General features: G+C 34.4%; 2 protein-coding genes across 5 annotated transcripts in view; one reads left to right on the forward strand and one right to left on the reverse strand.

Annotated features, from left to right (window-relative positions):
- Positions 1–5,051, forward strand: mIF2 (mitochondrial translation initiation factor 2). 4 transcript variants are annotated; one of them, XM_011632661.3, is made up of 12 exons: positions 1–366; positions 997–1,135; positions 1,250–1,533; positions 1,614–1,774; positions 1,851–2,077; positions 2,153–2,423; positions 2,647–2,900; positions 3,021–3,276; positions 3,361–3,525; positions 3,591–3,731; positions 3,798–3,990; positions 4,496–5,051. In XM_011632661.3, the coding sequence occupies exons 1-11, from the start codon at positions 311–313 to the stop codon at positions 3,968–3,970; spliced, it is 2,127 nt and encodes a 708-aa protein (XP_011630963.1). In that variant the 5' UTR covers positions 1–310; the 3' UTR covers positions 3,971–3,990; positions 4,496–5,051. The 4 variants fall into 4 exon arrangements, with proteins under 4 accessions (XP_011630963.1, XP_011630975.1, XP_011630959.1 ...); XM_011632673.2 differs by lacking the exon at positions 1–366 and adding an exon at positions 612–764; XM_011632657.2 differs by lacking the exon at positions 1–366 and adding an exon at positions 635–794.
- The window catches only part of LOC105423048 (uncharacterized), an 18,513-nt gene continuing 5,984 nt past the window's right edge, over positions 4,062–16,590 (reverse strand). Inside the window, exons 2-6 of the mRNA XM_011632691.3 lie at positions 10,139–10,254; positions 6,367–6,482; positions 5,865–6,009; positions 5,421–5,603; positions 4,062–4,890 (exon numbers count right to left, since the gene is read on the reverse strand). Of these exons, the coding sequence (XP_011630993.1) occupies positions 4,537–4,890; positions 5,421–5,603; positions 5,865–6,009; positions 6,367–6,482; positions 10,139–10,254 (914 nt within the window). The 3' untranslated portion in view covers positions 4,062–4,536. The remainder of the gene's footprint in view (positions 4,891–5,420; positions 5,604–5,864; positions 6,010–6,366; positions 6,483–10,138; positions 10,255–16,590) is intronic.

Below are 16,590 nucleotides of genomic sequence, written 5' to 3' on the forward strand. Positions count from 1 at the left end.
ACGATTGTTTTGCGGACCGCTGCGGACTTCACGCGACATCTGCCGATGAATAGTTGCGAATAGTTGCGAATATTAGAACTCGGAGCTGGAATCATAGAGAATCCAAGAGAATCGGAGATGCTGTTTTCTATATCTGCACCATGCTGCACCTAAAATGAGATAGATACAAGATGTTCCAATATATTTGCATATATTTGCATGTATTCGGAACACACATGCGATTGTACGGAAAAGAGAAAGGCAATTTTTTTTTCTCTGATAAAACTGTATTCACGAGAAATAGTCTTTAAATGAATGCTCTTTGTGATGCATGAATCAAAAGCAACGTGCATTGCATATATACTATTTTGCCATAGAAAGAGAAAGGTACAATAGAGTTTCTAGCCGCTTTCAAATTTTTCTCTGCTGTGATATAACCATCATTGAAATAGCCAGAGATGATAAATAAATGAAAAAAGCCGTGCAGATTTATTTGCCAAAATTAAATATGTATCTACTATTAAAAAATCTCTATAACATTCAAATATTTTTTTTATAGTATCTGAACGGTTTAATTTTTGTTTAAAACTAAGAGTGCGTTAAAGAGAAAAAGAGAGAAAAGATAAATTCAATCTTTCAAAGTTGGCTAAGCTGATATGTTTGCATAATCGATGCAAACATGGCTGCTTCCTTAGCTAAAACGTGTATAGAGTTTCAGTGATTATTTCTTTCTTTGAAAACATTGTCATAATGATCAAAGTCACATTTTCTAGATTTACTATGCAGTATGTGTGGTATTTCGATACAATACCATTGTGAGAAATTAAAAATTATTTACAGAGAAACATAACCTTATACACTACAATGTTATCAGTATTCTTATTTTCTCTAAAACAGTGTAAAATTGAATTATAATAAAAATAAATCGTATATAAATACGTATTGTTAATTTAGATTAAAATATTTTCTATAATATTCTCTATTATTACTATAATAATTTTACGTTACAATTTGCAGTTTACTAAAACAACCTTTCTGCAAAATTGTCAGAAGTGGCAATGCAAGAAACCATATCCTGTACAATTTGTTTCTTATACACACACAATGTCAGTGTTATCATACAACACCACAATATTTTAAAACAAAAAAGCCAAAGGTAATTATTTTTTTTTTTTCTTTAAAATGTTTTTATTGATATATACTTTAGGCTTTTTATCTACATGCAATTATCTAAACATTTTTATATCAAATTTAAAAATTATCTGAATAGCTGAACGTTTTTAAACAACTGAAACCAAAGAAAAAACTGCCAGTTGTGGATATATGGAATAGAATGACAGTGTCAGAATTGGCAATATCTGCAGGAAGAGATATAAATGATGTCCTAGATGCATTTTGTCTATCTGATCCACTTCAACGTTATAACCAAAATACTATTATAGAGGATCCGAATATATTACACGACGTTGTACGAAAACTTGGGGCAAAGTTTAGAGTGGTTTCTCTACCTGATAGCAAAGTGGAAAATAATACAAAAGATGATGTCGTTAAACAGTACTGATAATAGAATTAATTAAATATAACAAAATAATCTTTTTCTCAATTTCATACATTGTTTTTATTTTATTCATTAGGCCTCCACCAGACAAATCGATACTGGTGAAACGACGTCCAGTGGTAACAATTATGGGTCATGTTGATCATGGCAAAACCACTTTATTAGATACATTACGTAACACATCAGTCGTGGAAATGGAATTTGGTGGTATCACTCAACATATTGGAGCTTTCAATGGTAAAGTCCTGGTCTTATCAAATATTCACCGTATCTAATTACATTGAGAAATTTTTAATATTACTCTGATTGACAGTAACATTGAAAACGGGAGAAACAATTACATTTTTGGATACTCCTGGACATGCTGCTTTTAATATTATGCGATCGAGAGGCGCACAGATAACCGACATTATAGTATTAGTAGTGGCAGCGGATGACGGCGTAATGGAACAAACCATAGAAAGTATACATATGGCAAAGGCCGCGAATGTCCCCATTATTGTGGCTATTAATAAAATCGATAAGCCGGAAGCTGACATTGTATGTGATCTTAATATTCTTAATGAATAATAGGATTTTAAAAAGTAGAGCAACGCAATTTATAATATATTTTAGATGAGAACGCAAAATATGCTTGCGCAACAAGGGATTCAAGTGGAAGCACTGGGCGGGGAGATTCAAAGCGTTAATATATCAGCTTTGCATGGAACCAATCTAGATACTTTAATAGAATCTATAGCCTTACAAGCTGAGCTTATGGGACTAAAAGGTGATCCAATGGGCTTGGTCGAAGCTGTCGTAATCGAATGTTTAACCGATCGTCGTCGCGGCAAATTAGCAACAGCTTTAATTCAACGTGGCACTCTAAGGAAGGGCGCGTTTCTTGGTAAGAGCAAACTCATCTCAAGTATAAAAGATAAAAAAAAAGATAAAAATATTCCATTAGAAAAATAATTCAATTCTTCAATAATTCAATTCAATAGTTTAATTGAGAATGAGTTTTTTTTTTATCTATTTTGTTTTGACTTATTTTTAATATATTTTTAATATATTTTAAAGTAATTTGATAATATGATTAAAACATTAATGAAATTTTTATTGAATAACAGTAAGCGGACTAACATGGGCTAAAGTAAGAGCTATGTTCGATCATTCCGGTAATCCAGTCATGGAAGCCAAATTATCCGATGCAGTACAAATTATCGGATGGAAAGATTTACCTACTGCCGGAGATGAGATTTTGGAGGTTGAGAATGAGAAAAAAGTACGCATGGTAATGCGATACAGGGAAGCAAAAAAAGCTGCACAGCTCGCAGAAGAGCATAGAATTGCCGCAGATAAAAAACATGAAGAATATCTGAAAGTAAGTTTCTCTTAAAGTATACTACTATAACAGTATAATATAATAACTGTAATATATTACTGTATTATTATTTATTTTGCGTATTTATATTTATATCGTATTATTATTCAATAATGATAGGAATATAAGGAACATTTGGCAAAGAGAAGAGCACTTGGCAGATATACAAAAATATCATTGCCTATTAAAAATGAGAAACCTGATGGAATTCCCAAGCTTAATATTGTCGTAAAAGGTGATGTCGCTGGCTCTGTAGAAGCTATATTGGACGTTTTTAATACATATGGAAGTGATGATAAATGTCACTTAAACGTCATTCATTACGGTGTCGGACCTGTTACAGAGACAGATTTAGAAATGGCAGATGCGTTTGATGGTAAGAATATATGCTACTGATTAATACTATTTATGTGTCAAATATCACATTCATGAATTTTAACATCGCAAAATTTACGCACAGCCATTATATATCCTTTCAATGTTGGTATAACGAAAGAATTGCAGCAGGAAGCTAATAAAAAAAAGATATTGATCCGTCCACATAATGTGATCTATAAACTTGTGGACGATGTTAAAAAGGAGATAAATAGTAGACTTCCGTCGCTTGACGCTGAAGAAGTGATAGGTACAAAAGAAGCATAAATCACTCATCATTATAATCGTAAATCTATCTTGACTTTTCATTTGCAGGCGAAGCCAATGTACTACAAGAATTTGTGATCACAGATAAGAAGAAGAAAGTAAAAGTTGCAGGTTGCCGGTGCGTCAAAGGCAATCTGAAGAAAAATGCATTATATCGTTTGATGCGCCAACAGGAAGTTCTTTATACTGGTAAAATCAAACTTGATTGAAAATTGTAAAAGAAAAAAAGAAAGTAATATTTACGTATTCTTTTAGGGAAATTGGTATCAATGAGGCATATGAAAAACGAAACAGATACGATCAAGACTGATGTAGAATGCGGCTTGAGATTCGAAGATCCTACATTGTCTTTTAAACCTGGAGACGTTTTAATTTGTTATCAAATGTATAAAAAACCACAAGAAACTGACTGGGATCCTGGATTCTGAATGATTTAAAAAATGTTAAGGTTAAAATAATTATATATTCTTTTCGCTCGAGTTACTTATTTGATGTAGGAATGACGGAAATATTCTCAAATTAAGTACAAATTTATTTATTATTGCCTGAGAAGCGCGTAATCTTCTTTTACATTCTTTTTACATCCAGTTTTATTTCGCTTAGAGTCGAGATATCTGATTCTTGAATACAGGTCGTGAAATTAAGACAGCCAAGCTACACTGTTACAATTTGTCAGAATTAAAAGTTCGTTCACGATCCTATTTATGTGCATACATGAAATGGAATGAATAACATTCGCGTAATATTCTTTTAGCGCATATACTTTTTTTCTTTTATAATACTTATCAAGCAATATACAGCAAGAAATATTAATCAAATTTTAAAAAGTAGCTTGCGATAATCTTAGTTTCTCTGCTCATAAGATCGATCTCTTTCAAATCAATTGCGAAATTTTATCTTGCTCCATCTCGACGAACGTATGAAGATTTAGTTTTTAATTTTGGGTCCATTAGATCACCCTAATAAAATGTTTGGGATCACATCAAGTATTATATTAAGACGCATAAGTCTCGCGAAATCGTCGTTGAAGATGCTGGTACGCCGTAAGGACGCTACGCTTCTTCTTCTGGAGGCGGCAAGGAGTTGTTTCCTGGTTAGCTATGGTAATTTTTGTGTCTAACGGCTCGATGGGAATATTGTCATCTGGATGCACAAAGAAGGCAATGGAATGGCGGCCGCGACCGCAGTGTTCCGGCATAACTACGCGATGTCTCAGAGCTGGAAGCTGCCCGTTGGTCCAAACTGCCAATAACTCGCCAGTATTCACTAATATGGCGCCTGGAAGATGACCTACTCTAACCCATCTTTCCCCACAGGGAGTTTGTATTTCAAGGCCACCCTCGCAGTCCTGAAAAATCAATTCAATTTATAGTTGAATTTATAGTTGCTGTACATTTTATAGTCTTGAATTATAGAATATAATGACATGAATATGATGACATTTGTAATTAGTGATTTGTACATATTTATGTATATTGTACATAATACATACACATAATATTACTTTTATATCGATTTGATATTCTTCCTCAAAGTGAGCTTGAATTATAATGTTTAATAATTCATTATCTTTTATGCGCGTGTTTAACACTTCCCCTGCATCTCTAAATATTTTTATTTTTATATTTTTGATAGCGGTTAAAGCCGCTTATCGCATAAAGAGATTGCGCGATTGAACGTACCGAGATATCTCTGTCAGTTCCGACGAAATTATAAAGATATGTAGAATCTATGACACGTTACGCGCGAAAAACGCCGTAAAACGTGATATCTTCTAGAGGATTATTTACGCTCTCGCAGCCTTTTGTGTAACGGCGGATGGATACTATAACGGGCAGTGAGTTTCAAGCCGGTAATGTAATGCCGCAATCTGCATACCTGCGCCAACAAAGTGAAAGTGCCATAGTCGCAATGGGCGCCGCATCGGGTCAGTCCTTGTACCGGTGCACCGAGTGGCGGATAGTAAAGGAGACGCAGGGTGGATTCGTTGCCAGAGTCGAATATGTGCGCGTGCTTCGATAGCAGGAAGTCGTGGGACTGTTCCAAACCCACGGATAGAGCCTACAATAGACGATATGATTTTCCAATGTTCGCTAGATTCTCCAAGGAGAATAAACGTATAAATTATCCTTGTTAATTGATGAAATTGTTAGAATTACATTTGTAAAATCAAATAATTGGCAAGGCCCTTCGTAAGAAAATCCCGGCCATGACAGAATTGATAAAGAAACGAGGTTCGCAGAAAGCGATAAAATAATCAAGATCTAGGAATTAAATTTACGGAAACGACATGCGAGTATTAAATAACTCGGCGATTATTACGGTAAGAAGCAAGGTGGCCAGTTGTTTAAAATCGCGTGTCAATTCATCCACTGCTGATCTAAATCCATGAACTTCATCCTCCGGCAGAATCCGATCGCGTCCGGTTATATTAAATGCGTGGCGAAGTTCCATTTCTTCTGAAAATCTAGAAAATAAATTTTATTAGATGAAATTTATTAAGATAAAATCGTCGAGACTTATAAGTATAAGAAATGCAATTTTAATTATGGTTTAAAAAAATGTATATATTAAATAGTAACTTATTTAGAATATTATTATGCGTGTTATTATAGTTTACGTAAGCAATAAACAACTAATATAATTACGTAACTTTATTAGAAATATTTTTATCGTATGAACTGAATTCAAGCGATATATATTACATATATATCATCATCGAGTTACACAAATCGCAGTTAGTTAATAGACGAGATGTTCATTAAATCGAATTGCGGCAAATTGAATTACGGAAACAATTTGGGAATGCAACTTTCCAACTTACTTCTCCGTGCCTGGCTTAACGTAGCCGTGATTATCCGGCGAAACGCGCTCATATTTTGCTCGCGTTTCATCCGGCAGCTCGCAAAATGCATCTAGAGCTCTATAAGCTGCCTTCATCTGCGAACATACGAAACGTAAAGATTTAGCGAGTCTTGAACGAAAGATGATCGTGACGCGCGAAACACTTTTCACTTCGACGCCACGCCATCCAGGTGTGAAGCAGACGCAACGCAAAAAGGAGAAAAAAAAAACGGCTATCTACGATAAGGTGATATTTATTTTCGAATGAAAATTATTGTCCCCGCGAGAATGGAGATTCGCGTATCTCGACAACCGTAATCGCGTCTTTCAAATTTCGCATTACGCTCTTTCGGGAAACGTGAAGGTACATTACGAAGATATCCAGATCATTCCGGTAACATTTGGTAATGAGCAGTTTCGCAAATGGCGAATCGCATATCTTTGACCGATTGGGGATGAATTCCTACAAAAGGAGAAAAAAAAAAAAAAAAAAAAGAAAGAAAAGCAAAGCACGTTGAAGAATCGATCTTTTCGCGAGAGGAACATCGGTACAAACCGTGACGTCGGTTCTCGTCTCGCAATTGTGCAAACAATCGCTCTCAAGTGAATCAGCGAGAAACGATACGCTTATAAGCGACCTATACGTTCTTTTTTTTTTTTTTCCAATTTTCCGCGCAAACGAGTTCATCTCTGATTCAACAAACTTAACAATTCAAATTGCGATCGTCCCGTCGGAGATTTCTTTCAATCTTGATCGCGCACGCTGTAGCTTTCTTCTCCTCTTTTTTTTTTTCTTTCCGCGATGTTTTAAATAATATATACACGGTAAGACACGTGAAACGCGCAGATAATTGCGCAAGGTTTCATAACACGCCGCGTTCACGGCTCGCACGAGCGCGGAGTGTCCCCGAGTGACGGGTAAATATTCGAAGAGGAAATGTCAAGAAGTCTCGAAAGACCGAACCGTGATTCACGCAATGACGCGGTACGGCGATTTTCTCACAATTGAGCGGTACATATACCGCCGCGAAGGATGATCGCGTACGATACGATGTGTATCTTCTGGCATTATCGATGGCGCAATATCGCACGCGTTCGTTACATAATGCCAGGAAAATCCACGCTGAAGGGAAAAAAACCGAGGATTATCGCTAATTCCGCCCGCGGAACAATCGTACAATATACCGCATGTCCGCGCGAGCTATTTCAATAATTGGAAATGGAAATCAATATGCGGAACGAGGTGAAAAAAAAAAAAAAATCAGCGGTTGCAGCGAACGCAGCTTTGTTGTTCCAGCATATTCTGTTCTGCGTATTCGTTACTCGTTACTCGTTATCGCAATACAGGAAAAAATTAGCCTTAAATCAAGATTGTATATATTCTCATTAAACAAGAACATTATAATCTTCACATAGAAAATTTTTTAAGCTTGAGCTGATAAAAGTAATACTTGCATCAATAAAGGTTCAATCGAATCAAGATAAAAATTTTTCATAATATTCTTGCTTATACATGGGAATATTTTTCTTGATTTAAGACTATTTAACTAATTGTTTTTCTGTGAAGCCACCTCGCGATTTGCGATTTGCGACAGCTGCGGCGATCCGGTAAAAAATTATCGAAGACACGTGACCAATTACGTTTTCTTCATTGAACGTCGAAATCTGGAGTGTCACGATTATCATCTGAATTGGCTGGGCAAACTAATCAATTCAATCGAGATAAAAGCGAACGATTAATCTCGCAGAAGTCGCTTTTACATATCTAGAGAAAGTGTGAAAAAATAGAAAGAGCGATCCCAGAGCCCTACATTAATTCCTCCAACATTAATTCTATAATCTACACTGATAACCTATATTGAATGACACGAACAAGGGAAAAATCAAGTTCGTGCCAGATAAAGAACACATCTGTTAAATTTTATGATCCGAATTAGACTCATTCGGATGATCTGATTAATCTCAAGCGATAAGCGATTAATCGCGTTTTAAGTAAGCCTTCTCTGACCATCATTGATCAGCGCCCGGAGGATCGAGTCAAGATCTCGCCGAGAGTCTCAGACGATCTTTACAAAAGTATCCTTGAGAAAAGTTCGTCTTGTCTTCCTGTGGCAATGTATTTCTTATTAGCAGCACGTTTTTCTCCACATTTTTCTTTTAATGGGCTTTAACGTGTATGTTTCCCTGCGCGTGCACACGCGGGAATAATATTCTTGCGATCGACGTAGCCGCATTACTCATCGACATTCGTTCGCGATTGTAAGTAAGTACGGCGAATTATCGCGCGAAATTTCAATACACCGTCGTGGTATCGCCGCGTAAATTAAATTTCCGATAGCACAAATGACGGCAAGGCCATCGCGCGACGCGTATTGTGTTTATCGTGGGCCCTTGAAAACGCAACTGCTCTTTGGCCGCGACTCTAAGATATCGAATTCCAAGATAAGCTTCTTCTCGATAACGATAGAGAAAACGTTTCTTTCATTTATATAGTATTATAAAGTATGGCACTTGTACGTTTCTCCTTTTTACGGAAAGATCATTGATTAATATTAGTATAAATGTATGCCTTTTTGGCTTATTGGCTCCCTCTCTCAGGATTACAATTAATAATGTATGTTTACGAGAAATTATGCGATATAAAAATATTATACAAAATAATACAAACAAAAAAAAATAACATATCGCTCGTATAATGGACGTTTTTTTTACGTTCGATCGCCAATTTATATTTGCTATATGTAATATTATCGCAATTTTTACTTTTACTCCTTCGCTCTTTCAATCCTCGTTACACTAAACATCGCATACAATCTCCTCTCTCTCCCCTTTCGACCTACACTTCCATTATTTTTTATTATTTATTTCTTTTTTTTTACAATCTACGATTCTGCAAATTTTTTTTTTAAATTTTTTAATAATTTTTCTTTCAAACCCTCTCTTTTTCTGCCTCTTTCTCTCCTGCTTCCATTCTCTCCAACTCCCTTATTAAATTTATTACAAGTTTCTTTTTGACTTTGTAAAGTAATAATTTCTATTTTCTCCTTTTTCCTTTTCTCTCAAAATTCATAATTTAATAATTTTCCTATTAACTTTCTATTACTTCTTCTCAAATTATTAATCGATATTATTTAATTAATTCTTATTGTCTTATATTTATATTTAATTAATTCTTATATTTTATTAATTCTTATGTCAGATTGGCCGTGTATATAATACAATAGCGAATTAATGTTAATAAAATTATGTATAGATAATATTTTTTTTATTAGTACGTAGAGTTGATTATTATTTTTAACCATATTTTAACTAACTTTACTGCTAGTCGCCTTTACCGCTAATCTTTCTAGATTACAATTGAAATCATATAACTTAAAAACAGAATAAAATTTATGATTTTCAAAAAAAGACCCGATTCTAAAAAAAATTCTCAACACTTTGTATCCTTAGATATTTGTATAAAATGAAAACTGTTAGAAATAATATAATTATTTTTTTTTTAGACATGAATTTTGAATTCAACATTTTTAATCTCACAGAGGCGTCATCGGTAACTCAATATGTTTCAAGTTATGTTTGACGCTTTAAATTATTTGATCACGACGGTAAGTTGCGACAACGCGTGATATCGGTTACATTTACGATCAGCGGAAATCGGCAAGACCGACAACACCGGCGCCTGATCAATCAAATGAAGCCTTGCAAATCGCTAATCGTTTTGCAAACGTATCTCCCCCTCTTTCTTATTATACCTTGCACTCTGGAATGCCGTGGTTAACGAGCAAGGCCAATCCTTTCTGAGACAGCGCCCTTACTAGTTTCGAGGCCACCTGCCTTACGACTCCCTTTTGAGGGCATCTTTCCGTGCCTGCAATAAAAGGACAAAATTTATTTAAATTTATTTAAATATAAAAATGAGAAATAAAATTGCATGGGACGAAGAGTTATTGTCCTTATTTATCATAATTACTCTTTACTCATTTTTTTAACAGCCTCATCGCGCAATTAAATTATATCATTTTTTTTTTATGACGAGCGCGAACTTCAGGTAAGATTAAATTATTTAAAACAGAATGGAATTTATAATTTTCAATAAAAATTTTTAATGAAAGTCCCGAAAAAGTTTCTGATTCTAAAAAAAATATCGTCAGATATATTTGTATAAAATGACTTGTTGAAATGTTAGGAGTTAACATAAGCATTTATTTTCTTAGATGTAAGTTTTAAATTATAATAATTTGATATTTTAATATTATGAAAGCGCCATCAATAACTCATACGTTTCAATTGATGCTTTATAATCATTTCTATCAGTAGCAGATTAAATCTCAGTTTAAGCTATTCTTTTTAATTTTAAGAATTAAAAGAAAGCTACAGAGTAAGTTAAACCAAGAGATTAAACAAAAGGTAGAACGATGCCAATTATCGCGTATTGTATACAAGCAATATATACAATTTCATGTCTATATTTATATATATATATATATATAAATTTAATATCGTTGTATATCTAAGTATACTAAGGCTCAGATTTCTCGAAAGATTACGCCGAATGCTGATTGCGGATTAAGGAAGTGGGATATTCAGTATTAAATTTCTCGCGACTCTACTCCCCGAGCGATATACGATCCCGATGCCGACTGCACCGATGATTGATTAAGCCTTTCGCTCAATGAGCGTTCATTGACACTGAAATTGATATTGTGATAGAGAAGTGAAGAAAATACACAAAGCCGACAGATAGATTCATATGTTTGTTGCACTTACAAATTGCTCTCAATCGCAGTTATACGTTATGACTGTAATACGTAAAGCTGTGTGTGAAGTTGACGTATCATTTTATGAAAATTTACTTAACTATTGAGAGAGTTCTGATCTCATCTTTAATTGTTCTATAGTTCTATCTGTGTTAAACGAATAATTCTTCACTAAAAATCTATAAAAATCATTGTCTCAGAACAAACCGAGACACCAAATACGAAAATAATATAGTGTGTGTGTGTGTGTATATATATATATATATATATATATATAATCTTGCGTTTATTTACGAATCAATTTTGATTTACTTAATGCATCAACGAATAACGTCATTCAGCAGGCAATGATGTTAACGGCCTTGCGTCACGATTTGCATTGTTGACTTAGGTAGTGAAAATCCAAAGCGGTTAGTACAAGCCTTAAAAGCCGATGCGAGGTCATAATTCTCGAGAAAGCCATCGTCGCCCCCGGGAGAACCTCGTGTCGTAACGAGATCCGTCCATGAGCGATGAGAAAAGAAACATATCGCAGATATACGCGTTCATATCGCGCCGGCGATTATTACATTCGCCAGGCTGTGTTCACTCGATTAGCTCTTATTCTCGGTTATGCGTTTGGCGATTAAGTTTCATTTTCAATTATACATTCGGAGCTACAAACAGAAGCCCTTTAAGCTCGCCCACAGTCGTCCACCGACGACAGACTCAACATAACGATTTACAACAATTCGTTTCTCTTTTAATCGATCAGTTTAGGATTAATTTGGAAAATTTCTTCAGATTTAATTACAGAAATATATAATTTAAAAATATGGAGATATCCTTCTCTCTCAGAGGAATATTATTTTACGATACACGCCGTATGTGGAGAGCGTTGTACGTGCTGAAATTGATGGAACTGCTTCGACATATCGTTGAAAAAAATATTGAATTCGGTGGAATTATGTGCTCTGATAAATTCTCCGATGTATGTAGCTGGAGCTACAATTGACGTCAGCGGAGGAAGTAGCACTCTTCCTACTTTGTTCGTTATTTTGGCAGCAACGATGACGCTGGCAGTCGAAGAACCGCTTTCGTTTCAGCGTCCTCGAGGCATACATCGGCCACGGGCACGATGCCAAAATCGCCTCGTGCAAAAGACGAAAGAACCGCCGCCGACAACAAAGCCGTATTAATATCGTGAAACTATAAGAGAAACATTGGACTTTAATAATAGCTTCCGGATATCCAATCCTGATCCAACTGCAGCTGGTGATGTTTAATCTCGATCGACCTATTCATCTCTTTGTCACGTTCAGAAAGAAATGTTTCGAAACATCTAACGCGATGGAATCCATCTTGCCACGTGGCAGAAGTGTACACAATATCGTATTGCAGTGACAAAGAATTAGTTTATCGAATTCGTTCCGATCGAACGGTTAGCGTAGAATAAAAAAAAATGTTTGATTAAATTTCTTTGTTTAAAAATGCCTTTTCATTTCATTTCAATTTGATGTAAATAACAATTTTATATAACTTGTTCTAATTTCTCCCAGTTTTACATAGCCAACAAAATGCTCATTTCTTTTTCATATAGGTAATAATAATTTCGAAAAATGAAAAATAATAACTTCCGTGAAAACGTAGAAACAACGATCACAAATTCGATCACACCAATGATTACACGATGATTATATAATATTAACCACAATAATAAACTTTCCGCGATAACAAAAAAAAAAAAAACATTGTTAAAGAATGTCAGTGTTCAACTTCAAAGTACGAGCTGACTTGCAGGGCGGCTAAAAATATATTCGAAACTCGACGGTGGACTACTAAAGGCTAATGGCACGGGAGGATTCAAAGTCTTTAACACAAATTTAACACACAAACGGTACTTTCCCACAGCAATTGCGTATTCTCCTGCGTAGAAGATATAGAAAGGATATACATGTAACTAAAGACCGGGAGCCGTTTCTAGGGTGTACGTACGTCGCAGAGAAAATATTTGTCGGAGTTTCTCCTGGTAGCGACAGACTCCCCGATACTTTCGCCTAGAGTAACGATCGGGTATATACCGTTACCGGACATCGACTTCGAAGGTGTGCGATATGTAATCTACCGGCAAGTGCGACGTTACATATATAAATATTATAAATTTTGTATCACCGCCGTTTTGTACACCTACCGTCAGTTTTGTATAAATCCATAGTTTGTTTAACGCAACGCCGATAAATAAATCCTAAACACAAAAAAAACTTCTTTTCTGAAAAGAAAGAGAGCTTCCTCTCTAATTTGATTCAAAATATTCAATTCCTTTCCTTTTCACATTTTCCGAAACTGCAGTGTTATAAACGTGTATTTCAAGTTTTTTTACTGCTAAAAATTGCTAAACTAACTTCGAATAGAATGTATGACTCTAAAAACCGACATGTGTAATATTCATTTTCTCGGTGAGCTCGATAATATATAGATAATAATACTGAATAGTAATACTAAATTATTATCTATATATTATTATCATATTATATTTCAACACGGTTAAATTTCAAAGATCAAATATTTTGAAAATAAAATATTTTTTTTCTTCCGTTCCGAAACTTTGGGAACACATTGTATATTTGTGTACACATATTTGACTTGGATATCTGAAAAACTCGAACGATAAACAATTAGAATCTCAATTTGCTCTCATAATCTTCAAAGCATACTGTATTAATCTGCGTCTAGATAAAATAGTATCTAGATTCACTGAAAAGGTCATCTTATCATTCTAAAAGTCCATTATGTAATTTTTTTTAAGAATATAACTCACACACACACACACACACACACACACACACACACACACACACACACACACACACACACACACACACACACACACACACACACACATACACACGCACGCGTGTAAAAAAATCATAAAAATCCAATTAATTTTTCCTATCACTATAATAGACTATATAATTTTATACTATATAATTTTTCCTATCACTATAATAGAAAACTCACTTAAAAGATATTGCATGTTTCTGTAAATAATCGAAAACTTGAAATACATTTCTTCGTAGCATACGTAATTTTTTAGAGAAACGCGAGAAGTCTGCTTTTCGTGAAATTATATTTTATATTTGCTGCGTATAAATGACGTGCAAAAATCGCATAATAAAACATCTTCATTGAAATTAGGAAAAATAATTTGATATAACAATATAGAGACGATAAGGAAAGATTTCGATATTCGATAATATCCAATTCATGCATTTTGCATGCTGTATGTGTCAAATTTGTGTATACATTTACATACATAAGCAAAGTTTAGCGACATTTCTCTTTCTCAGATGTTTTGACTTTCAAATTTGTACTCATCAAAACGATCGGAATAATTAGAAAAGATATTTTTCATTCGCAACATGTAATTCAACGATATAAATTTCCGCAAATTTTCACCGATAGTTTGCAATTCTTCGCAGGTGTGTAAAAATAGTTGCGACACAAATCGCAATCTCAATGTATTGTTATCAATTCGATGTTGCCGACGTCAAACTTTCATGCTGCGTCATTCCGCCTATCAGGATGTTTTCAGCTTTTTGTATATCTTTTTACTGATTTTATTTTGAGATTACTGTTTATTGTAAGTTCGAAATTAACATGAAAGAAAAAGTTTTAAAATAACGGAGCGTCAAGATGTCAGGCGCATTTCGCAATTTTTTATTATACATGTTCAAAATGTCAAAATAAACTAGAGTAGTGATCGTTCCCTTTTGAACGGATAGATTGATTTACATTTCGCTTCATTGACATTCTCGATCGTAAAAATAAACTCGCGTTCTCACAGATATCGCGAATCCGTCTCATGTTTAATATGCACATATGCAGATTTGCGTGACATCTAGATACCAACAATCCGTTGTGATTTTACGCATGTGTAGCTGTAATTATAATCCTGTAACTTCTATCCTATATATTTTTATTTCGCATTTTTATTTCTATATTGCCGCCTTCTCCCTTTTTTCGCGTCCCGTTGCAAATTTCGCAAGTTTGGAGAAAAGAGAAAATAAATCCCTCTAAATTCCTGTCACATTAAAATTTCGTAATCCAAATAATATGGTCATTCGCCTTCTGTGTCGTGTATGAGCTAACAACGTATAGATATATGCATATAGATAAAGAGAAAGAGATAAAAAGAAATCAGATACGCGAAACATTTTCATATTAGATTCTTTAAAAGCGTTACTAGGATAGTGAAATCAATTAAGCAAAAAGCATGCTAAGTTTAATATCAAGTTATGTCAGGACGTTACAAGTTGTGTATATGTGTGTGTGTGTGTGTGTGTGTATATATATATATATATATATATATATATATATATATATATATTGACGAATTATGTGAAATAAAAGCAAATTATACAAAATAAAATAGAAAAGAAATTTAAAAATATAGAAATTATAGAAATAATAATTAAGGGAAATGCTGAACATATCTGTTGTTGACAGAATGCGGTAATTTATCGCTCTAATTTTTTATTAATTTGATAAATTTGGAAATCTTTTTCCACAATTAAAGTTTACGCATTAATACGTGTCTAGCATAGAAATTTCGTAGAACGAAAAAAATTTTTTTAATTTTTCAGAAACGAAAAATGTTTTAAATTTAAATCTTTTTTATCTTTAATACTTTAATATGACGTCTAAAGCTATCAAGTCGCGTCAATATTTGCTTTATATAAAAATTTTGCAGTCTATATCTGCAAAACTGATATTGCTAGACTAGAAGATTACGTGAAGGAACAACGTTCTTCTTAAAAGTTCTTCTTAGAAGTAAACTAGATACCTGATCTGATACAAAAAGGCAACACGAAAATTTGTTCATATGTGTATCATGTATACCATGCTGTGCAGAAATATGTATGTATGAGTGTATGTATGTATACATAAATGTATCTACGTATGTTAGAGATGTGCAGCATATATGTAAATGTCAACTCAGGATCCCCTTAAAAACTAGGGATGAGCTTCGACGAGAATTCATCCCTTTGAACTTTCCCTAAGAACTTTCACAATAGATTTCATGTAATTCTACCGTTGTTTCAAAAAAAAGAGCAGGCTTTCTATTTTCTGTGAACAAAAAAAGATGAATTTCCCAGTGGAATATTCGATAAAATGAATGTACGAATGACGACGGTCGACCATTGAGTTACAAAAGGCAGACGAGGACGAGGTCAAACCGAAATGCATTACAACGCTTTTCACTCGTGAACCATTATTTTCTACGCTTGGCAGGCACTTAAATCATGATCCAGACCCCGCCAGACACGAAGGCGCGCGAGATATTTCATTGGCCGCGACGTATGACGCTGTGTTGTTACATGCTATTTAAGCCGCATGTAAACTCGTGCGTATCAAGCCGACACGAGTTGCACGCGCGTGTTCTACCTTGCACCTCGATGACATTAGCA

The sequence above is a fragment of the Pogonomyrmex barbatus genome, unplaced genomic scaffold (genome assembly GCF_055798465.1).
Source record: "Pogonomyrmex barbatus isolate J1 unplaced genomic scaffold, ASM5579846v1 scaffold23, whole genome shotgun sequence".
Taxonomy (NCBI): Eukaryota; Metazoa; Arthropoda; class Insecta; order Hymenoptera; family Formicidae; genus Pogonomyrmex; species Pogonomyrmex barbatus.

Bases quoted from the DNA above. Each gene is read 5' to 3' on its own strand.
- mIF2 (XM_011632657.2), top strand. From the start codon at position 730: ATGATCAAAGTCACATTTTCTAGATTTACTATGCAGTATGTGTGGTAT. The intron at 1,775-1,850 runs GTAAAGTCCTGG...TCTGATTGACAG, and splicing joins ACATATTGGAGCTTTCAATG to TAACATTGAAAACGGGAGAA. The intron at 3,732-3,797 runs GTAAAATCAAAC...GTATTCTTTTAG, and splicing joins ACAGGAAGTTCTTTATACTG to GGAAATTGGTATCAATGAGG.